This window comes from Ovis aries, chromosome 11 (assembly GCF_016772045.2).
Source record: "Ovis aries strain OAR_USU_Benz2616 breed Rambouillet chromosome 11, ARS-UI_Ramb_v3.0, whole genome shotgun sequence".
Lineage (NCBI taxonomy): Eukaryota > Metazoa > Chordata > Mammalia > Artiodactyla > Bovidae > Ovis > Ovis aries.
This window is the reverse complement of record NC_056064.1, coordinates 18,814,179-18,837,520: the sequence shown is the minus strand read 5'-3', so window position 1 is coordinate 18,837,520 and position 23,342 is coordinate 18,814,179. Positions and strand designations below refer to the sequence as shown.

Genomic DNA, 23,342 nt, shown 5'->3' with positions numbered 1-23,342 from the left:
CAATGAGAAGCCCGCTCGCCGCAACCAGAGAAAGCCCGTGCGCAGCAATGAGGATGCAGAGCAGCCAAAGACAGATGAATGCATAAAAAAGGATTTAACTCTGAGAGGTGGCATTATGGGTGGTTTTTATTCTTTTTTTTAATCTTTATTTTCTTTTCAATCGTGAGCATATCACTACGTGTATTTTAAAATACTTTAATACAGTTGGAAAGTTAAAGAATGTCGTGCTTACCAGAGGAATTATGCAGTGAGGAGAAAGTAGGTATCCATTAAAACAATGACAAGTAAGATGATCTCGAGGCAGCTTCTCATTTCTCAGAATGAGACTAGCACAGAGTAATTGCATCACAGCGCGCTGGTGGGGACCTGTCTTTGAGGATGTGCCAGGCCGCACTTTAGGGAAGCTCGAGCTCAGAGGGTGCGCAGCCTGGTGCGGCCACCAGAAGGCCCGGTCATCTGGAACTGGGCCACCAAGTGCCCCTGGGCCGGCCCTTTGTGTTACCGGCCACTTCCTCGGGCTCGGCAGTCACAACTCTGACCAGAAACCCCGCCCCCACCCACTATGGTTTCTAGAAGCAGTGGCGAAGTTCAGAACATGAGTTCTGAAGACTAGTCAGGCTAAGTTCCACCGCCTACTAACTCCATCTCTCAGTCCCTCTGAGAGGCAACGTCCTTATCTGCAGAATGGAGAGAAAACGTTGCAGGGTCCCCATGAGCCTTAAATGGGGAACACATGCCAAGAGCCGAGCACAGGGCAGGTGACCGAGAGGGTGTCTCATTCCACTGTAAGGAATGGGATCCCTCCACTGCAAGGAAACCCTGCCCCTCCCTAGGCTCTAGGGCCCTTCTCATAACCCAGAAGGCACCTCAGCGCAGCTTTCCCTTTGAACTGAGTGCAGAAGTTTCCCGTCAGCCTACTCTGAAAGCATGTCCTTTTTCAAACGCGCAGCTGGGGAAGGCATGGCCACAGGCACCTGGTGGGGAGGGAGGCACTCCCATCACTGTCCCCAGGCAGCAAACCAGAGGCCTCCTGGCACCCAGGCCAACCTGGGCTGCAAATCCGATAGGGCCTCCCTCCAGCACCCCGCAGGCCTCCCCAGTCGTGGAAACCGCAGGTCCTTCTCCAGACTACCTTGGAGGATCGCTGGTAGCAAGTTTCACCAGGGAAACAAATTGCCAAGGTGAAAGCAAAGGGTGCCTCAGTTCTGGCTCCCCCCAGGGACGGCTGGAGTTAGAGCCTCCAGCAGGAGGTTAACACTACCAGGTAGGGGCCTCCCAGTTGGCTTAGTGGTAAGGAATCCATCTGCCAATACAGAAGACGTGGGTTCTATTCCTGGGTTGGGAAGATCCCCTGGAGGAGGAAATGGCAACCCACTCCAGTATTCTTGCCTGGGAAATCCCATGGATAGAGGAGCCTAGCGGGCTACAGTCCGTGGGGTCGAAGAGTTGGCACGACTGGGCACAGAACACAACAACAAGGGCACAAGCAGAGAAATGCCGCCCGCCGAGGCAGGGGCTGGGTGGGGAAGCGGAGGCTGTGCCAGGGATGTGTGACGTGGACAAGTCACCACCAAGACTCTGGGAATATTTCCCAGAAAAGCAGGAGTTGGACTGGTCAACCGTCCGGTCCTATTTCCAATTCCGAAGCGATTTCAGCAGGCTACAGTGATGGAGTCAGTCCTGCTCACCTGCCTGGCTTCCCCAATAGTCTGAGAGTGTCCCCAAACACCAGGAACACAGCCTACCTACTTCAGAATCCTTGCCGGGGTGGCAGCAGTGAGCAGCTCAGCAGGCAAACCAGTAATAACCGCAGGTCTGTTGAGTGACTGCACATCCACGCACACCCCAAGGACCAGTTCTGTGAGGACCCACGGCGCCCTCTCCTTTCCTGGCAGCTCCACCATCCAGATGCCCCAGGGGGCTGGGGAGGGGGCCACAGGGGAGAGCTCAGGCCCTCCACACAGGGTTTTGACCTCTGACCTCTGCCACGGCAGAGCTGAGTGAAGGTCAGTGCCCAGTGGGGATCTCTTTCTCCAGGTCAGCTTGCTGACGAGGGACTTTTTTCCATAAGACCAGGTGGGACTTGCCTGGTGGTCCCGCGGCTAAGAATCCACTTGCCGGGGCAGGGGACATGGGTTCCTTCCCTAGTCTGGAAAAATCCCACATCCTGGAGCAACTAACCCCGGGCAGCACAACTACTGAGCCCACACGCCCTGGAGCCCGTGCTCAGCAACAACAGAAGCCACCGCGACAAGAAGCCCACGCACCACAACCAGGAGTAGCCTCTGCTACTAAGAAACTAGGAAAGCCCGTACGCAGCAACAAGGACCCAGCACCGCCAAAACTAAAATAAATTTTTTTTAAAAAAGAGCAGCACATGGGAAGACTCCTCGGTATGGTAAGGTCTGCCTCTGAAAAGAACCAGGAGGCTGGCAGGAAAAGGCAAAGTTACAAGGTCCATAAAACGAGAATCTTCACGAGACGCCCCGCTCTCCCCATGGCCCGGCCCAGACCCAGCCCAAAGAAGACGCACAAACGAGGGAATGAACCGGTGCGGGGTGCAAGGCCAGCCGGGTGTCCCTTTGTGAGCACGTCTGGGGAACGAGAACATTCTATCTTGCTCAGTTCTCAGCCCCTGAGGAGGGCCTGGTGTTCTGCTGGGATCTTCAAAGTTGCCTCCCTACTTCTGATTCAGATTCTAGGGTCAGATTTTATCTCCCTCCTCATTTCACGTCGAGAGGAAAAAAAAAAAATACATGTGTGATGAAGTCTGATGGATTTCCAGGAAATCTTCAGAGACTGAGAAGGCTCCAGCACACTGACTGACAGGTAGGAGGCAGACATTAAACCTTGGCTTCTTCCACTCGTTTGGATCCAAAGTGGACCACTGCGTGGAGGAAGGAAACGAAGTCAGGCAGACCGAACCTTACACATCATCCGACCTACAATAAAGGCGTCAGCAGTTGGGCCCTGGGTCAGGACTTGCCGGGGCTTCTCATTGAGTGCTTATTTAACAACGGCCAGGGTGGGCTGGGGTTCCTTGGATTCTGGGAGAAGTCTGGCGTGCTTACGTAAGCCAAGCCCTCTTTTTCAAAAGCCAGGAATCCAATGTTGCAAGTCCAGTCTCTGGGGGCCCTGGCCTGGTATGTGCGAGGAGCCTGCAGAACAGGAAAGAAAGCCAGAATGGACATCACCACTGCCCTGCGTGACCTCACCACGGTCTTCGGAGCAGTCTCTTGGCCTGTGTCACCCACCTCTAGGGAACAAGAGCCAGCTGTCAAAGGGCCTTCCTCCCAAATATGGCCCGTACTGGATCCTCACTAGGAAAATTCATGGGCAGAATCTCTTGGTAGAAAGCATAAGGACTTACAGACACACGTGAGGCTGCAGGTTTAAGTAGTCTTGGCCCATTTTACAGATGGGGAAGCCTGAGATTCAGAAGTCATGGGACTTACTACCCAAGGTCAGATAGACAGACCCTGGACCTGATTTCTAAGCCTCAGGCTTTCCACCTACCACACTGCCCTCAAAGGTCAGGATTCTTTGAGTAACAAACTTTCCCCCTATTTTATCAGTTTGGTAAATCTAGATTTCAGAACTATTCTTACTCAGGGGTACTCTTACACAGGGGTGTGTATAACAAATGTTTGATTCCATCCAACTGAGGCCCCTTCATAGACCACAGCATTGTGAACTGCAAGAGCCCACAGAGACCTCTCCACGAGGCCTAGGGAGCTAGATCCTGGGGTCAAAAGTCCCGTCCCCCAAACAGCCCGTGTCTCCCCTTTTCACGGAGGAGCGTGGACCTGAATCCACAGCACAGCAGAGAAGATGGGGAGCTGGGTATTTGTTCTAATTCCTGCTACCAATCCCCTTTGGGCTTTGGGATGGGTTTTTGGCTGCCACGGCTGATCATCCAATAAACGCTCAGGAGGCAGGTCACCGAATAAACCAGCGCAGAGACCTAAATATAGGATGTTCTAGGGTGTCCTGATGCCATTCCTTGGTCAAAATGAGTGACTTTGGGAGGCAGGGTACCAAGAAGGCAAGGTGCCATTTCCAGAGAAATCACCCATCATTCTCCCAGGTCCCCTCTTCGAACAAGGAGCATTTCAGAGCAACCTGAGGGGGCAAGGGGGTACAATCCAAGAGAAGCCAACAGAGGACAACCTCTTATCCCAACAACACAGCAGTCCAACCAGGCACATGCTGCTGGACAAGGACCCCTCCTCCCAGAACGGAGCCAAACAGGCCCCCTATTGTGTCAGTTTAAAAACTGAACTTTGCTGGGCAAACACACCCGGCTGTGTTCAAGAAACCAGTTTCTCTTCACCACTTGGAAAACAGCAGCATGCATGCAAGAGGGACAGTTGGGGGCGGGGGTGGGGGGTGTTGCTGGTCAGTTTGTTTTTCAAGCCAAGCCCTGGTCAGCACTGCTATAGCAACTGAAACAAAAATAATAATAGCCAGCACTGATTGTATCCTTTCAATGTCCCTGGTTTTGTCGCTTTTAAGAAAATAAAACTGAAGGAAAGAAGCCTACCCCGAGCGTTTTAGATCAAATAGGGCTTCAGGCTTCTGGTGCACACAGAGGATGGGGTCTGGTTATCACGGCCACAAATCACCCACTGGCCCTAAGGTGGCTGGCAGAGGCAATCAGCAGTAAGAGGGTGTGGAGGGTTTGGGATGAAGAGTTAAGGTTCTAATAAAACAAAACATCTCCAGATCTGCAGAAGGCCAGATGAGATCAAGCAAGGTGGAAAGAGGCCCGTTCTTCAAAACAGGGTAGCTATTAATACCAAGTGGTGCCTGGAATTTCACAGCTTTCCCAGCCTCTGGACAAAAGCAAGTTGGAAACGCACTAGTTTCCCTCTATTGTGTATGATAGGAGAGGGAGAGACGGCCCTCCAGCCCCTTCTAAGAACGCAATAACCCTTTTGGTTGATTCTTCCAAATCCTTTTAATACTGGACTTCCCAGCTATCACTTGAGAGAGTAGGGACCGCATGTCTTATTTCTTCTTGACACTGGAGGCTATCTCCACTAGAACCCCTCAAATAGTGTCATCTTCCCATTGAAGGCTTTGGTCCTCAGCATAATCATTCCTAAACCAAAGTTCAGTAGGGGGAAGGGGTAGGCAGCGTCGGTAGGTTATTACATTTTGAACAGTGAAACGCTGTGGCAGTGCGAAAGAGACGCACTCAAGGCAAAAATGCAGTTTCAGCAAACAGTTTGATAAGCGGCAGACAAGAACCTGGAGGAGAGGAAAGGAAGAAGCAAGCCAGAGTCTGGGGCGTGCGGGGAGGGCAGAGAACGAAGGGCCTGCGCTCACTCTTCAGGGGGACCTCCTCCCGCCCCGTCACCCCAGCCCACAGCGGCTGGGCTCCGTCACCCAGGGAAAAGTCCACCATGTGACTCAGTGGGAGAATGAGTCCTGCGGCCCGGCGAGCTGGAAATGCGGTGGCGGCGGAGGGCGGCGGAGGGGATGTCCGCGCGCAGCCCACCCCGCCCGCGGGCTCCTCCACCCTCCCTCGCAGGTCGCACCACGCCCCTCCCCCCAAATCCCGCCCAAGGTGAACCGGGCCGGTCCCGGGTCCTCGGGCCGCCGCGCCAGCGAGTGGAAGAGGGTTAAGGAAGCCGCAAAGGAGGTGACCGGGCTCAAGGATGCAACTGGGGAAGGAGTGAGCTGGAGTCGCGAAGGAGCTGTTGGGGCGCTTCCCGAGGCGCAGACCCCTGACTCCTCACACCCAGCGCGGGCGCCCCGATTCGCCGGCGTCGTGGCCCCTTACCTCCAGGGTCCGGATCTCCTGCTGGGTGAGGTCGTTGGACACGGCGCACTTGGTGCGCAGCCCTCGCAGGCTGCCGATGGAGATGTCGATGAGCTTCTGGAGCTGCCCGCACTGCTGCAGCGCCCGGCTGGCCGCGGCCCCGGCGCCCCCATCCGCGCCCGCCGCGTCCCCCCCGCCGCCGCCCTCCTTCTTCTCCCCCATCGCCGCCGCGCGCAGCGCCGCTCTATCCATGCCTCGGCATCGGGGCCGCGGGGTGGCCGAGGCGGCGGAGCCCGGGGGCGCGGGCGCCTCGAAAGGGAATCCTCGAGCCGCGAGGGCTGGACGAAGAGCGCCCCTCGGTGCTGCGGGACCTGGGACGCGAGGACCGCCCGGCCGCCGAGTCCGCCCGGCCAGCCGCGGCGGCAAAGCGAAAGCCGCGGCGACCCGACGGCTGAGGCTCCCGGAGCCTTTAAGCGGCAGCGGGGGCCGGGTCAGAGCAGCTGGGCATGCTGGGACTTGTAGTCCCCGCCGCGCACCTGCCGCTGCCCGCGCCCTCGGGGTCCCCGCGGGCGCCGGCGCCCGGCGGTCCCGGCCTTCCCTTGCGCGGTGGGCACAGGCCGCGCGGGAGCGCCCCGCCTCTGCGCCCCCGGAGGGTCTGCTGCGCACCGGCTCCTCCCTCGGCGCCGGGATCCCGGGGAGCCTTGTCTCCCCGCCCACCCCCGCCTGCTCCCCATCCCTCCTCCTCGCTGGGGGCTTCCCAAGACCCCCCAGATGAGGCGAGGTGGAGCCGACGGCCCTTGGACCGGAGGAGGGTTCGCATCCTGCAATTCCTCGGCTTCAGCCAAACCCTGGAAGACAGGGACAATGGAAGTTTCAGAATTTCTGTGTGGGTTTAGGGGTCGCCATCTAGTGGGAAGGGGCGGAGGTTCGCAGAGCCCAGGTCTCCCGATTGTCTAGCCAGAGAAGGGCTCAGGCTTAGAAAGACTCAGGACATTCTTCTAGATGCTATTTACCCACCAACATAAAGGTCCCATCCCTCCACCACCTCAACCCAGCAGGCCGGTCCAGACACTGGGGGTGACAGTTGATTCGCTGTGCCTTTGGAAGGGCTCGAGAGCAATGAGACAGTCTGAGTTCCAGTAGTGTCTACCACTGCCTAGCCACTGGCTTGGTTGGCCCAGTGGACCTGAGTCTGGGCAAATTTCTGGAGGTAGTGAAGGATAGGGAAGCCTGGCATGCTACAGTCCATGGGATCCTGAAGAGTCGAAAGCAACTGAGCCCCTGAATAACAAACAACAGCTGCCAAACTGTGACTTTAGGCAGTTAGCTCACCTTTGAGTGTCTGAGTTCCCCATCAGTTAAAATGGGGTGATGATAGAGCTTATCTGATGGGGTTCATGGGGCTTCTCGGGTGGCTCAGTGGTAAAGAATTCACCTGCCAGTACCAGAAATACCTGTTTAATCCCTGGGTTGGGAAGATCCCCTGGAAGAGGGAATGGCAACCCACTCTGGTATTCTTGCCTGGAAAATTGCACGGACAGAGGAGTCTGGTGGGCTTCAGTCCAGGGGGTCACAAAGAGTCGGACACAACTGAGCACACACACACAGTGTGGTTCGTATGGTGGTGTAGTCACTCAGTCATGTCCGACTCTTTGCAACCCCGTGGACTGAAGCACGCCAGGATTCCCTGTCCCGCACCATCTCCCAGAGCCTGCTCAAACTCATGTCCATGGAGTCGGTGATGCCATCCCATCATCTCCTCCTCATATGCAGAATTAGTTAATGTGCATACAGAACCTGAATTGATAATTGCCATGTGTGGGCACTAGAGCAATGTTATCAGTGGTTACTCTTCCACTTCAGGTCTTCTAACCGTGGCCTCACACCTGAGCAGTGGGCACGAGCGAAATACTGCTCCTGGGCTGGTAGTTGTCTGTTTATGCCTTTCTGTACCTTCTAACTCAGTGTTCAACCCCCCACCATATTCCCCCACCCTCCCCTCCCACCTCCTATGAGTTCCTGTGGGCTCTATTATCTGCCTAAACTCAATAGACAAGACTCAGATCAAAGGTCCCACACATCCATACTTTCAACATCTGCCAGCCAGAAGAAATCTCTCTCCTAAACTCCTTGGCTGCAGAAGCTGCTAGTTAAATATCTTGGTATCCTTTTCACAGAACCAAATCCAGAGCATGGCACACAGCAGGGGCTCCATAAAGCTGTGCAATCCACTTCAAGAGTTTTTCACACAGGTCCTAGCCCCTGAAAGAGAAACTGCGTAACGGTGGTTCTCAAACTTGAGAGTGGATCAGAATCTCCTAGAGGGCTTCTTAATCCACAGAATGATGAAACCCACTCACTGAGATTCTCGTTCGGTAGGTCGAGGATGAAGCTGGAGAATTTGCATTCTAACATGTCCTTGTGTAATGCTGATGCCGCTGGCCTGGGAGCTGAAATTTGAGCATGTTTTTCACGGAGGAAGGTCATGGACCAGGAGAACTATCTCCAGGGAGGATCCATACCCAGGCTACAGCGGTTGGTTCAGAACCTCTGTTTGTTCAGCAGCCAGAGCTGCCAGGGTTGAATGACTGGCTCTCTCTAGCTCAATTCACAAAAGATTTCCTGATAAATGCCTACTATGCAATTACATCAAGCTTGTAATTGGGCCTGGGTCAACACATTTTTCCACGGGGCCACTTTATGTGGAAGCCATGTCCTGTGAAGGGCCATTGTCAGCCTGTGGCATCCACGCCTATGGGGGCAAAGGTGTTAGGGCTGGAGACTGGACAAGCCCCAGATCCCTGGCTACTCTCCCGCCAGGCCATGCAGCGGTCCCTCCTCTGTGGACACAGTCTTCCTTCTGGTTTGTGGGGAGCACTCAGTAAGCCATGTGTTCCTTCCCAGTTCATCTCAGGCACACCCCAGCCTTCTCAACTGGGTTTACAGAACTGCTTCTTAGTGATACAGAAAGCAAAGATTTTAAAATAATCCCTTTGTTCATCCTTTTCACATTCCATAAGTATTCAGTAAACCAGTCAATCCTAAAGGAAATCAACCCTGAATATTCACTGGAAGGACTGATGCTGAAGCTGAAGCTCCAATACTTTGGCCATCTGATGCAAAGAACCAACTCACTGAAAAAGACTGATGCTAGAAAAGTTTGAAGGCAAAAGGAGAACAGGGTGGCAGAGGATGAGATGGTTAGATAGCATCACTGATTCAACAGACATGAATCTGAGGAAACGGTGGGAGATAGTGAAAGACAAGCGAGTCTGGCGTGCTGAAGTCCATGGGGTTGCAAAGAGTAGGATATGACTTAATGGCTAAACAACAAGTGTCTACTTATGTGGCAGGCCCTGTTTTGGGCTCTGGGAAACAGTGAACAAAGCAAAGATCTTTACCCTCTGGGAATTTATATTATGGTGAGAGAAGACAGAAAATAAATAAGAGGAATGCACAGTGCGTTAGGTGGTAACAGGTGCCTGGAAGGCATAAAGCCTGGAAGGGGACAAGGAGTGTCTTGTTTCAGAGCTGTCTTTGGAACTGAAGTTCTCAGTGTAGTCTCTGAATTGCTGCATGACCTTGGGCAAGTCTCTTAACTCAGAGCCCTGCTCCTCACTTGCAAGTTGGAGAGTCTGTGTTGTGAGCATGAACAGAGATCGTTGTGTAAATGATGGTCACAAAGGAAGGGTTCCACGTATTTTTGTTTATCCAATAAGTAAATTCACAATAAATCCCTTCTTCACTTTCCAGAGTGTGAGTGAGATGGATTTTAGTGAGATGAATTCATCTATCAGATGTTTGTTTTAGTCTTTTAACATTTTTTCAAATTTTTATTTATTTATTTGGCCTCATGGGGTTTTAGTTGCAGCTACAGGATCTTCACCGGGGCATTCAAACTCTTAATCGTGGCATGTGGGAGTTAGTTCCCTGACCTGGGATCAAACGCAGGACTCCTGCATTGGGAGCATAGAGTCGTAGCCTCTGGACCACAAGGGAAGTCCCCATTTATCAGGTGTTGATTCTTAGGTTTGGCTTTGGCTCTTGAAACTTTTTATGTGACTCCCTCAATGCAAAAAGTTTGCCTCATCTCTCCTCCTACCCACCTCTGCCACAGGATGCTCTGTTGGCAGCACTCTAAGTTTCCCCAGCTTGGACTCCCCTACCTACATCTCAACACCCCAGCAACCATGCAAGCACATTCATGAACAGACCAACAAACAAGAAAAACCAAGTCTTTATTCACGTGGAACAAATGTGAGAATGAAGACCACTAATTAACAAGTCAACAAATACATTGCCAAAATAAATTCGCAGAAAGATAAGTGCTATGAAGGGGGAGAAAGCAAACAGTGATAGCAAGTTCCCAGGGGATGAAGTGCTTCATTAGATGAAGTGGTCAAAGTAGTACTATCTGAAGGATCATTGAACTGAGATCTAAGTAAAGAAAAGGAACCAGCCAGCTGGAGCTCTCAGAAAGGGGCATTCTGGGCAATGGGAACACCACGTGCAAAGGCCCTGAGGAAGGCACACTCCAGGAACAGAATGAAGGCCAGTGTGGCTACCACCGCGTGGCGTGGGAGCAAAACAGGGGTTAGAGATGACGTGGGAATGCTGGAGAGAGGTCAGATACAGGAAGACATGGGCAGGAAGTTTGGGTTTTTCTCTAAGTCTTTGTTAGTCCTAGTGTGGTCCAAGAGTACTACATCGCCTGGAAGCTTGTTAGCAATGCAGTCTCCCCACCCCAGATCAACTGAATTACAACCTGGATTTTAGCAAGAGCCCCACGTGACTTGAATGAATTTTTAAGTTTTGGAAGCACAGCTCTCTAAGTACGTGGAAGGAAAACCACATTCCTTGAGAGGTGTTTTAAGAGCTTCCTCTGGGGGTGGAACTCCCCCAGTGGTCCAGTAGCTAAGACTCCGTGCTCCCAGTTCACAGGGTCTGGGTTCGATCCTTGGTCAGGGAACTACATCCCACATGCAGCAACTAAAGATCCCACACACCAAAACTAAGACCCGTGTAGCCTAGTAAATATTTTTCTAAAGAAAAGACTCCTCTGGGGAGTTCCCTGGTGGCCTAGTGGTTCTGGGCTTTCACTGCTGTTGCCTGGATCCAATCCCTGGTCCGGGAACTGAGATCCCAGAAGCCCAAGGCTGGGCCAAATAAAATTAAAATTCCTGTGGCCACCACACGGACAGTGGATGGTCAAGAGGCAGGGGCAGAAGCAGAGATGCTGAGTTTGAGACTGCTGCAACAGTCCAGACGAAGTGTGGGGGCAGGAGTAGGGAGGGAGAGGAGGAGACAGAGCAAATAGAGGGGATGGAGGACACGTTTTGGGGACAGAGTCAACAGGGCAAGCTGATGGGTTCAGTATTGAAGGAGGAAAGAAATTATTCCTTCCATCCTTTGCTCTTCCAAAGACACTTTGGGGCAATATGGGAGGAGTCAGGTGTGGCCACAGCCTCTTTGCCACACCCACCAACCTCCCCTTCCCACCTTCACCCCCAACTCAGGACTCCGTAGTATTGTCTTAGAACCTAGGACTGTGCAGGGAGAACTTTGGCTTCCTGGATTTCACCTGCAGTTACGTTGTCCAGGAAATTCATGGAGCTGCCCTGGAGAGGTGAGCTCTGTTATTACACACTCGCGTGCCCGTTCAACCACGTAGTCATTCATTCATTCAGCAAATGTTTACTGAGCCCCCAGTATGTGTTTGGTGCTCTGCCAGACTCTGGGAATAGAGCAATAAACAGTATATCCTTTTATCACTTATAAAAGGACTTTGATTTGAGCTCAAAGTCACCTGTGTTGTCTTCCTGAGGCCCATCCCTTGAGCCTCTGATGACCTCAGAGGGAAGTATGAATTCCTGAAAGAAGGCCTATGAGGTCCTTCATTTCCAGGCCCTATATTTCTCTTCAAGGCATCTACTACCCAAGACGTTTTTGAGTCAGTGTCTCAATTTAAGGATATAATGAAAATAAAATGATCTTTCCAGATAAGTCATACATGTCTACTCACAAGAAGCCCCATCCCAATATGCATTGTGATACAACTTCAGGAGGTTTGTAGGTTCCTTTAAGCATAGCCTTGAACTCTGGGGCTCTAGGCAAGGCTAGGAGCCCCGCTCAACTGCTGATCCTCACTGCCTTTATGCAAGTCTTGGGTCACGCTGTATAGCGTCTTGTCACCACGCCTTTGCTCCAGCTGTCATTTCTGCCCACGGTCCTTTCTCTCCAACACCCCACGTGCGTTTCTCTTTTCATTGTGTTCATGTAGGATCTTCCCTTGTAGCATGCAGGCTTAGTTGCTCTGTGGCATGTAGAATGCTAGTTCCCTGATGAGGGATTGAACCTGTGTCCCCTGCATTGCAAGGTGGACTTTTACCCATTGGGCCACCAGAGAAGCCCCATCCCAAAATGCATTTCTATCCATCCTGTAGCTCTGGTTCACATGCCCCTCCACCCACCCCCTTTCCCACAATAGAAGCAATCGCTAACTTCCATATTCCATAGAATTTTGCATAGATCACTTATCTTTGGTTCTCTCCCTGCCTGTTTCCCTGACTAGACAGTGAGTCTTCTTGGATTCAGATAGACTCTGTATGACCTTGGGCAAGTTTTTCACCTCCCTGAGCTTTTATTTCCTCCTTTGAAAAAATGAGAATAAATAGTCTCTCCCTTCAGGATGGCTGAGAAGGGTAGAGGAAATAAAGCAGATAGACCTGATATACAGCAGTGCTTAACATGTGTTTGAATGAACAAAGGATGGATTGCATTTTACAGGTGAAGAAACCAGGGCCTCTGTTCACAGACACTGAGCCCTGTGGCCTTACGTGTTCATTCTAAGAGACATCACCACCACCTGCACCATATGGTGGGAACCAGCTCTGGGGCAGGTCACAAGAAGGAGCCTCGTTGACAAGTTGCCTTCTCAGCCTGAAACAGAAGACACACAAATTGTCACAGCCTTTTCAGGCCAAATGGCAGGAGAGGACTATTCTGGGAGATGCAGGGAGAAACTAGTCCAAGGAAGGCCGGGAGGTGATGAGGGTACCCTCCTTGCTCCCAGTGACCTTGTCCAAACCAACCATTTATCCTCTTCTGCTTCCAAGTTCTTGCTTGTCCTTCTGAAGCCGCTGGAGTCCACCATGTGCTCCCCAACTTTGTGGCTTCTTGTACCAAAATCTCCCGATCACGCCAAGTCTTCTGTTGTGACTTTCCTCTCCACGTCTGTTGTTGTTTAGTCACAAAGTAGTATCTGACTCTTGGCGACTTCATGGACTATATAGCTGGCCAGATTCCTCTGTCTGTGGGATTTTCCAGGCAACAACATTGGAGTAGGTTGTCATTCCCTTCTTCAGGGGATTTTCTAACCCAGAGATTGAGCCCATGTCTCCCGCCTTGGCTGGCGGATTCTTTTCTGCTGAGCCACTTAGGAAGCCCCTCCACCTCTGTGCTACATCAAAACCCCATCCATTTCCACTAACACCTGCTCATGGCCTTCCTTCCCTTCTTACCCCATGCAGATTCCATGCTCCACCATGACTATCACTGCCCAGTGAATCCCCTCCATAAACCACCCTTCTCTCCCCACCATCTGCACCTGGCCGGATCCAAGCCCTTGTAAAACCCTACCCTCTACCTTCTCCAAGCCTGTGCTCAAGCAGCTGGGTGCTGGGGAAAAGCGCGCAGCCTTGCTGATGGCTGCTGTTTAAATTCATGACCACAAACCTCAAATTGGCACTCTTCGTGCCTGGCAAGCCTACCAACCTTTCCTAGAAAGTTTATTTTCCTGTTCTCAGGGATGGCTGTCCTATACTTTTCTCTGTCTCCCCAAGCGCCCCTGCACCCCTCAGCAGATGTCCTTGGTGCACCCTTCCTTGAGAAACTAGAAGCCGTCAGAACAAATCTGCCCATCCTCCTGCCCGTGCCTCTGCTCCCTGCCTCTCCTCCTGCAGCCAGCCCAAGGCACCACCTGCTGCTTGGACTCTGGAGCCATCCCTTCCAGCAGGCCTAGGGCCTCCACCAGGAAGTATCCTGCTTCTCTCAGCATCAGCACCTTCTCCCTTTCTGCCTTATCATTCTCTTTTGCGCACATACACACATGTTCTAATAACTTCCTTCAGGAAAGAGAGAGAGGGAAGGAAGCAGGGGGGAAATGAAGAGAAGGAGGGAGGGGAAGCACACCACTGCATCAGTTAAGGTTCTAGCAGGGAAACAGAATTCGCGTAGAGGATTCAACTGACATCAAAGAAAGGACTACTTACAAAGTTGAAGGAAGAATCAAGGATATTGGGCACCCAGAGACAAACCAAGCTCAGTGGGTGTGATAACTCCTAGCTCAGAGGGAGCCAGGGGAAGAAATAGTGTTCTGAGAGCCAAGGAGGCAGGGCAGCCCAGAAGGACCTGCAGGCATAGAGCACACAGCTCCTGCCCCAAGACCAGATGCAGAAGCAGCAAGGGAGGAGTACCGGGCAGAACATGGACCTCCCTTATCTGCAGCCTTCATTCGACTCTCCTGCCTTTGCCTTCCCTGGGCTGAAGCCGTCTGGTGCATGCTAACAGAAGAGTTCAGGTGATGCAGTGCAGAAGCGTCACCCTCCCAGCCTCCAGCGCAGAACATGAGCAGAGAACGGGTCTTGAAGGGAGACTGGCCAGCACCCCTTCCCTCGACCCCACACTCCCTTCCAGCTTCTGCCCCATTTCTCTGACAACACTCACAGCAAAGCTCCTTGGAGGAGTTATCTTCACCTCTCGTGATTTTTCCAAACCACTAGTCCAGCACTTGTCTCCATTGGACAGCCTGACAAACTTTCCATGGGAATTCCTCTTCTCAAGTCACAGTGGCCTCCACTTTCCCAAGCCTGAGAGACAGCCTCTAAAGCACACTTACCACGCACTCCTTTGTTGAAACAATAATCTTGGCTTCCTGGTCCCCGATGCCTCGGGTTTTCCTCCTCCCCTTGGGCTACTCTTTCTTGGTCTTGCTTGGAGGCCACCCTCACCTTCTGCTTTAGCTCCACACAGAGCCCAGTCCCAGGCCTCTCCCTCTTCTCCATGTGGGCCATCACCTTTGTTTCTGCTCTGTGGTTGACCAGATGCACAGGACCTTCCCAGAGAGGCTGTCTCTGACCAAACTCAGCAGAGCAACCACTCCCTGCCCCGTCACTATGTCATGCTGCCTTATTTGCTTCCTTCATCAACTTTATCACTGTTTGTCCACCTGGTTGGTTTAGGGATCTGTTTCCTTGTTTATATAGGCACTAGTTATCCAGAAGCCTTGCCCATTGCTATATCCCTAGGACTTCATGCATGGTTGACAGTAGCAAAATAGGAGGGGAGGAGGCAGACCACACCTTTAAAAGAATGACATAGGACATGACAAACATTGGTTCAGTTCAGTTCAGTCACTCAGTCGTGTCCAACTCTTTGCGACCCCATGAATCGCAGCACGCCAGGCCTCCCTGTCCATTCCCAACTCCCGGAGTTCACTCAAACTCACGTCCATCGAGTCGGTGATGCCATCCAGCCATCTCATCCTCTGTCGTCCCCTTTTCCTCCTTCCCTCAATCCCTCCCAGCATCAGAGTCTTTTCCAATGAGTCAACTCTTCCCATGAGGTGGCCAAAGTACTGGAGTTTCAGCTTTAGCATCATTCCTTCCAAAGAACACCCAGGACTGATCTCCTTTAGAATGGACTGGTTGGATCTCCTTGCAGTCCAAGGGACGCTCAAGAGTCTTCTCCAACACCACATTTCAAAAGCATCAATTCTTCGGCGCTCAGCTTTCTTCACAGTCCAACTCTCACACCCATACATGACCACTGGAGAAACCATAGCCTTGACTAGATGGACCTTAGTCGGCAAAGTAATGTCTCTGCTTTTGAGTATACTATCTAGGTTGGTCATAATTTTCCTTCCAAGGAGTAAGCGTCTTTTAATTTCATGGCTGAAGTCACCATCTGCAATGATTTTGGAGCCCCCCAAAAAATAAAGTCTGACACTGTTTCCACTGTTTCCCATCTATTTCCCATGAAGTGATGGGACCAGATGCCATGATCTTTGTTTTCTGAATGTTGAGCTTTAAGCCAACTTTTTCACTCTCCTCTTTCACTTTCACCAAGAGGCTCTTTAGTTCCTCTTCACTTTCTGCCATAAGGGTGCTGTCATCTGCATATCTGAGGTTATTGATATTTCTCCCGGCAATCTTGATTCCAGCTTGTGCTTCTTCCAGCCCAGCGTTTCTCATGATGTACTCTGCATAGAAGTTAAATAAGCAGGGTGATAATATACAGCCTTGATGTACTCCTTTTCCTATTTGGAACCAGTCTGTTGTTCCATGTCCAGTTCTAACTATTGCTTCCTGACCTGCATATAGGTTTCTCAAGAGACAGGTCAGGTGGTCTGATATTCCCATCTCTTTCAGAATTTTCCACAGTTTATTGTGATCCACACAGAAACATTGGTTAGAGCTTAAGAAATCAACCCTGAATATCCACTGGAAGGACTGATGCTAAAGCTCCAGTACTTTGGCCACCTGATGCGAAGAGCCAACTCATTAGAAAAGATCATGATGCTGGGGAAGTTGGAGGGAAGGAGGAGAAGGGGGTGACAGAGAATGAAGTGGTTGGACAGCTTATCAACTCAATGGACCTGAGATGGTGAAGGACAGGGAAGCCTGGCCAGATGCAGTCCATGGGATTGCAAAGAGTCAGACATGACTGAGCAATCGAACAACAACAAATCCAAGATGGTGGAGGACTGGACCTTGAGCCTCATTATACGCTCATGGTAATATGTTAGCATCTAAATGCCACACCCACCAGTGTCATGACAGTTCTGAGGCCAACCGTAAAAGGCCAGAAAGTGGTCCAATTCCTGGAAATCTCTGCCACTTCTCAGAAATAGTTGGAATAATCCTCCTGCTCGTTTCACAGGCTTGTGAAATTCCAAACCCATAAAAACTAAGCACCCTGTGTTTTGGGGCCACCTAAGATGGCCCACACTCTGTGGACTGTGTTTCTCTCTCAATAAATCCACTTCTCACCTATCACTTTGTCTCCCACTGCATTCTTTCTGCAATATGACCTCAATAACCTGAGTTTCATTAAATGCCAAAACCAGATGTGTCATCTCAGTTAAAAGACTACGGGGTTCGAGTTCCAATCCGAGTTGCATGGTTTCCACAGGCACTAAATAAAGAGCTGTTGAATGAATGGTCAGGAACCTGTTTTGCTATTGTAAAACTAAATTTCTTGATAGGCACTTAAATATTCTCCTGGGTCTTTTAAAAGAAACCTCCTTTCCTCTTAACTTTCTACTCACATGCATTCCCAGGTGGCCCTAGCAGTGAAGAACCCACCTGCCAGTGCAGGAGGCACAAGAGGCTCAGGTTCAATTCCTGGTCAGGAAGATCCCCTGGAGAAGGGAATGGCTACCCACTCCAGCATTCTTCCCTGGCGAATTCCATGGACAGACGAGCCTGGCAGACTACAGTCCATGGGGTCACAAAGTGTGGGACACGACTGAAGTGACTTGACAGCAAGCATGCCTCCTCTACCTCCTCTAACATCACATGTGAAAGTAATCTGGCCATATGGATTTGGAAGTAAATGAGGTCCCGTGTTAATATCAGATAATCCTGTAAAGTGAAGGCTCGGGATGAGAACATCTCTCTGCCCTCTTTGGTTCTATCCTAGGAGGCAGCACAGGAAGTAGTCAAGGGCCATTGCTGTGGAATAAGGCAGACCAGGTTTAAATTCCATTTCTAATCCTCATTCCCAATGTGACCTCGACCAAGCCACTTCATCTCTCTGAGTCTCAATGTTCTCCTGCATAAATTGCCCGGGTAAGGCTGTCAAGAGGGCTTAAGGGGACAAGACGCAGAACGCCCTCAATCTGTGAGCCTGGCACAGGACACTAATTAGCATCAATCATTTCCAGAGTTATGATGGAATTCTTTTAATTCCAGAAGCTTCTCCGTGATCACAGTTGCAAAAGGGAGTGATGAACACGGTTAGGGAGTTGAGTTAAGGTTGAGCTGTTTCTGGAAGGTTGTTTGGAAGGGAGTGGGAAATGACTAGAAATATAAATTACTGTACTATCCTGTCCAGGGTCAAAGCACGGAAAAGATGGCAGTGTCCATTCCCACAACCATGAGTCAAAATCAAAACAAAAATCAGGAACTTACCTGGTGGTCCAATGGTTAAGAATCCACTGGCCAATGCAGGGAACACTGGTTCGATCCCTGGTCCGGGAGGATTCCACGTGCCAAGGAGCAACTAACTCGTGTGCCACAGCTACTGGAGCCCATGCACTCTACAGCCTGTGAGCTGCAGCTACTGGAGCCCATGCACTCTACAGCCTGTGAGCTGCAGCTACTGGAGCCTGCGAGCCTAGAGACCTTGTGCCACAAAACAAGAAGCCAGAGCAACGGGAAGCCTGCACATGCTCACCCCTTGAGCAAGGGGTGAGCTCACCCTTGCTCACCACTGCCAGAGAAAGCCCATGCATGGCGACAAAGACCCAGCACACCCAAAAATAAAATTAACTAAATTTTAAAAATTAAAAATATAAAAACCATGAATCACTAAATCTGAATATATGCTAAAATGAAAACAGCTTCTTTTGAGATTCTCTGATTGCGTAACTCTAGATACATTCATTGAAGACTGTATAACTAGATACATTCATTGAAGACAAGCTTTTTATTTATCCAGCACCCCTTCTGTGTTCACTACCTCCAGGTCATCCAGCACGCATTGGATTCCAGGTTCAAAAACTCCTAGGATCTGAGTGCCAAGAGCTATTTCCCCCACCTGTAATATAATTAATGATAATACATTGCATTTCTACTGTCCCATCATTCTGAACTCTTCAGAATTCTTTGATGTATACTAATTTGCTTAAACACCACATCTCCAGGATGTGGTTAGTAGCTCCATGGGCTTAAATCCAGAGACATTATGTGGTTGCCAGGGGTCACCCTCTCATTCCCAGAATAATCAGAAAAGTATCTTCAGTCCCTGAATCTATCAAATCACAAGGCAAATGACCTTCAAATTACCCTTTGTCCAGAAACCAACCACTCACCTTTATTCATTCCATCCAACTTACCGCTCTAGACTCAGTTGCTACCTCCTCCTGGAAGCCCTCCCTCTCCTCCTGACTGGCCCAGCTCACTTCTTCCAAGCTGTTAAAATCCTGAGATCCTCATAACTTGCACCCAGCATCATAAGACATCCCTGAAACACTTCATTTCTTCATCTCCCTCCTACACTGGACAGGGCACCATCTTTACTCACAGCCCAGTGCTCCCAAAGGTGTGGGGGTCATTTTTTAATTAAATGAGCCAATTTAATTAATAAATGGATCTTTCTCAAGATGAATTTAATATCCAGGGAGGACTTGTTTTATTGGAAATAGAGGCAACTCTGACCTAGTCCCAGGCAGATGGCAAAGACTTGAAAATGTTTTCTTGTGCCACCTCCATCCCATAAACACAACCCTCACCCTGATAACTGTGGGCCTCCAAATGCCACCATTTGAGAAGAATTTATTGTCTATTTTTTAACTGGTCTTATTCCCCTGTTAAGTCGCTCAGTCGTGTCTGACTCTTTGCAACTCCATGGACCGTACACCAACCACCAGGCTCCTCTGTCCCTGGGATTTTCCAGGCAAGAATACTGGAATGAGTTGCCATTTCCTTCACCAGGAACTGAACCCAGGTCTTCTGCATTACAGGTGGATTCTTTACCGTCTGAGCCACCAGGGAAGGTTCTGCTGCTGCTAAGTCGCTTCAGTCATGTCCGACTCTGTGCAGCCCCAGAGATGGCAGCCTACCAGGCTCTTCCGTCCCTGGGATTCTCCAGGCAAGAACACCGGAGTGGGTTGCCAATTCCTTCTCCAATGCATGAGAGTGAAAAGTGAAAGTGAAGTTGCTCAGTCGTGTCCGACTTCAGGGAAGGCGCTAGTCGGGACTAAAGTGAGGCCCATGCATGGTTAAGTGCCTAAGAGGGGACGGGCTACTGAAAGATACTAGTTGCTACACTTACGACAGACCTACAACAATTAAGCATTTTATGAAGGCTGAAATGCAGCAAACCTGCCTCTTTTCCCTTTGTCCCCAGGCCTCTGAGACAGCTTCAGGGCTCAGAAGCACAGAATGAGGTCACATTTCTCTTGAATAGCACAATTACAAGGACTTGAGACACTCACCCTCCTTAATCACAGGCTTCGGCCAGGCCCTGCCCCTGAGGGTGGCCAGGCCTCTGCTCTGGGCGCCAAGCCTGATGCACAAGCCTGCAGTCTCAGAGGTGGGCCTCAGGCAGTCCCCAGTGCTAGGTGCCTGGTGGAGAAGGGCTCCAACCATCCCTAAGATGCTCTCATTGCATAGCTAAAACCAGAAGGCAGGTTTAGCCATTCTTTAGATGGGTCAGAGAAAACCTGCTTATCTTTAGCTAACATGTCCTTACATTGTCTTGAGCACTTTCACTGCATCCCCCGGAGCCTCACCCACTCTAGGAGGGAAGGGCAATTAACCACTAATGCCTAGTTACACAAGGAAACCAAAACTGAGGACAATGACTACATCTCCCTGGCTGCTCCTTCTGGGTCTCCTTACGAGGCCTCCCTCAGGGTCCAGTCTCCGTCTGCAGAGGCCTGGGGCAGGCCTTGATCCTCTGTTCCTCTCTGGGCTCACCCAGCCATCTCATCCTGGAGCTGACCTTGCCCCAACCTCCAGGTTCCTCTCTGAGTATCCCTGTGGATTCTTTTTCTTCCTTTCTTTCTCTCTTCCTTTCTTCCTTTTTCTGCCACACTGCAGCAGTATTTGGGCTTCTAGTTCCCCGACCAGGGATTGAACCAGCAGCCCCTACAATTGGAAGCAGAGTCCTGACCATGGACCACCAAAGAAGTCCCTCCCTGTGGATTTCTAACAGACAAATTCAAACTCACTGTGTATAAAAAGATCTCCCGATCTCCCCCACCTTCAGCTTGCTGTTCCCACAGTCTTCCCCATCTCAGACAATGGTAACATCATTCTGCTACTTGCTGGGCCAAAAACATTGGAATCTTTTTTTTTTTTTTTTTCGCTCTCTTCACTTCACAACATATGGTATCTTAGTTCCCCAGCCAGGGATTGAACCTGGGCCCCCACAGTGAAAGTGCCAAGTCCTAACCACTGGACTTTAGGGATATCCCCAAAACATTGGAATAATTCTTGATTCTTCTGTTTCTTTCCCCCACATCCAATACAATCCTGTCTGCTACACTTAAAAGACATGTGTGTATATGTGTGTGTGTGTGTATGTGTGTGTGTGTGTATCCCCTGCTAGACGGTCAGTTCTATGAAGCTGAGTCTGTGGTCATTTTGTTCACCACCAGGCCCCCAGCATGTAACCCGCAGCCTGGCACAGGGCACATACTAATGGAAAACTAGTTGAAAGAGAAAGAAAGAAGGATGGAAGGAGGGATGGAGGAAGAGAAAGTTCCACCCCTGAGCGCTGTTAGTAACAGGGAGATGATTGAACATGTGCCTTAACTGATTGAATCAGGCACGGAAATAGAGGCCCATACATCAAGGTTCTGTTTGTTCTGTGACAGCGTACAACCAGCGCATTTTTCAAGGTGGAAACAACAAACAAACACAAAGCCACAGAGCCCTGGTCATGGCAAGACCTTCTGCTCCTTGATCAGAGTGAGACCCTCTGTGAATGCGATCCAGCTGGGAGGAGCGGGCGGGCCCCCGAGTGCAAGTGGACCCGGTCTGAGTTCAGGAGTTGGGATCCAGCGGTCAAGCTGGGGGTCAGGAACCAAAGGCAAGGAGATCAGAGGTAGATTAATCACCTCGGCTACAAGTTAGTAGTTAACTTGTGCAAACTCCACAGTAATTCTGTGAAGTTAGGAAATGTTATCCCCATTTTAGAGATGAGAAAACTGAGGAATTTGCTTAGTGTCACAAAGTTTCAAACCCACAGTTCTGGGTATGGTTTTTTTGTTTGTTTATTTGTTCATCTTTGTTCCCTTTTATTTTGGGTGATGCTACACAGCTATAGGATCTTAATTCTCTGACCAGAGATTGAACCCAGGCCCTGACAGTGAAAGCGTTGAGTCTTAACCACCAAAACACCAGAGAATTCTCACAACTACAGTTTGTGCCCAGATCCTCCTGACCCCAACAACCGCACTCCTGTAGCTTCTCTGAACAAGAGGCGTAGGCACCACCTGCAGCTGCGGGAACAGACCTGAGGCTTTGGAAGTCAGGGCATCCTTGGGCATCATCTGCTGAGTTTGTCTGTCCAGCAGCCCTCCTCTGGCAACACACCACTCTTTCCTCTTTCCAGGGGAAATTCATTCTGTGAGGTTCTGGGGAGCTGACCCTGCCCCTCTCTCACCCCAGTTCCCAAAGGAAGACACACATTCCATTAGAATACCCATCCCTACCTGCACAGCTAATGCTGCCGAAGCAGGCCTGTGATCCAGCAGGATCAATCAGAGGCCTTCCCTGGAGTTTTGTGCTGAATCTACTGGGGAAGGTGGTCTTTCCCACAGAGGTTCTAAGTGTGTGGGAAACAGCAGTGGAGCTGCCATGGGTCATCATTCTTGCTATGTGAACTGGGGACTCAAAGGGGGCAGCAGATAAGACAGTGGGTGCCCTAAAGCCTTGTTTGAGCCTCACCTGCCCTGACCTTGGGCTACCCAGATACACAAATTAATCAGTTCTCCTTTTGACTTGAGCAGGAGAAATGTAGGCACATGGGAATGGAGAAGATGAGAGGGCAGAACAGGAGCCCAGCAAAGCCTGGACCGACACAAGCAGGATGAAAGGGGGTGGGGGGCGGGGGAGGGAGGGCAAACAGAGTCTCAACTCAATTTGCTGCCATCCCGACACCCACCCAGCAGCCTGCCGTGTGACTTTGTACCCGGGGTGTACTTCTCTGATCTCAGGCCTGCCATCTGCGGAGGGATGTACTCATTTGCTAAACCACAGCAGAGACTGCTTGTTCCTGGGAAACTGCAGAGAAATGGGACATTTTCCAGCGAAATAAATGAAAAGAGATTGTTCCCGGTCTGAAGAGGGAGGAGGGACCACACATTTTCCGAGTCCCTTGTGAGAGTCAGATACAGCCACTAGGTTCCTTATCTGCTTAATAGTAAGCTACTAAACTAAAGGTGGATGCTCAATGGGTATCACTTGCTCAGAAGGGAAATATTTTTGGAATGAATGTAACACTTATCTCAATTGATCCTCATAAGAGTCCAAGGAGAAGAGCATTAGAGACAAAGAAACTGGGACATTCCCTGGTGGTTAAGACTCCAGGCTTCCACTGCAGGGGCCTGGGTTCCATCTCTGGTTGGGGAACTAAGGCAGAGGAAACCGACTGTCCATCAGGGTCGGAAACTCCCCCGAAGTCACAGAGTCGGTGTGACCGAAGCAGAATTCAATGCTTGCTTTTCAGGCCTGAGAACTTGCCTTCTTGCCATTATCCTAGACCAAGAGGAAATATCACCTCTACAGAACATACCATGTGGGGCCTCCAGGAACTAGAACAGAGCAGTTGGAAAGAGCAGCTG

The 23,342-nt window shown here is 50.6% G+C and overlaps 1 protein-coding gene and 1 long non-coding RNA gene across 3 annotated transcripts in view; both read right to left on the bottom strand.

The window, feature by feature from the left end:
* The window catches only part of LOC101117683 (kinase suppressor of Ras 1), a 159,981-nt gene extending 153,768 nt beyond the window's left edge, over positions 1-6,213 (bottom strand). For both annotated transcript variants that reach the window (XM_060395266.1, XM_060395267.1), the window contains exon 1: positions 5,789-6,213. In XM_060395266.1, the coding sequence (XP_060251249.1) occupies positions 5,789-6,019 (231 nt within the window). In that variant the 5' untranslated portion in view covers positions 6,020-6,213. The remainder of the gene's footprint in view (positions 1-5,788) is intronic.
* A 3,773-nt stretch (positions 6,214-9,986) lies between these two features.
* Positions 9,987-16,944, bottom strand: LOC121820560 (uncharacterized). The gene is made up of 2 exons (XR_006061100.2): positions 14,664-16,944; positions 9,987-13,077 (listed from the first exon to the last, which is right to left on the bottom strand). It is a non-coding gene; the product is annotated as an uncharacterized LOC121820560 (long non-coding RNA).
* Between the last annotated feature and the right edge of the window lie 6,398 nt (positions 16,945-23,342).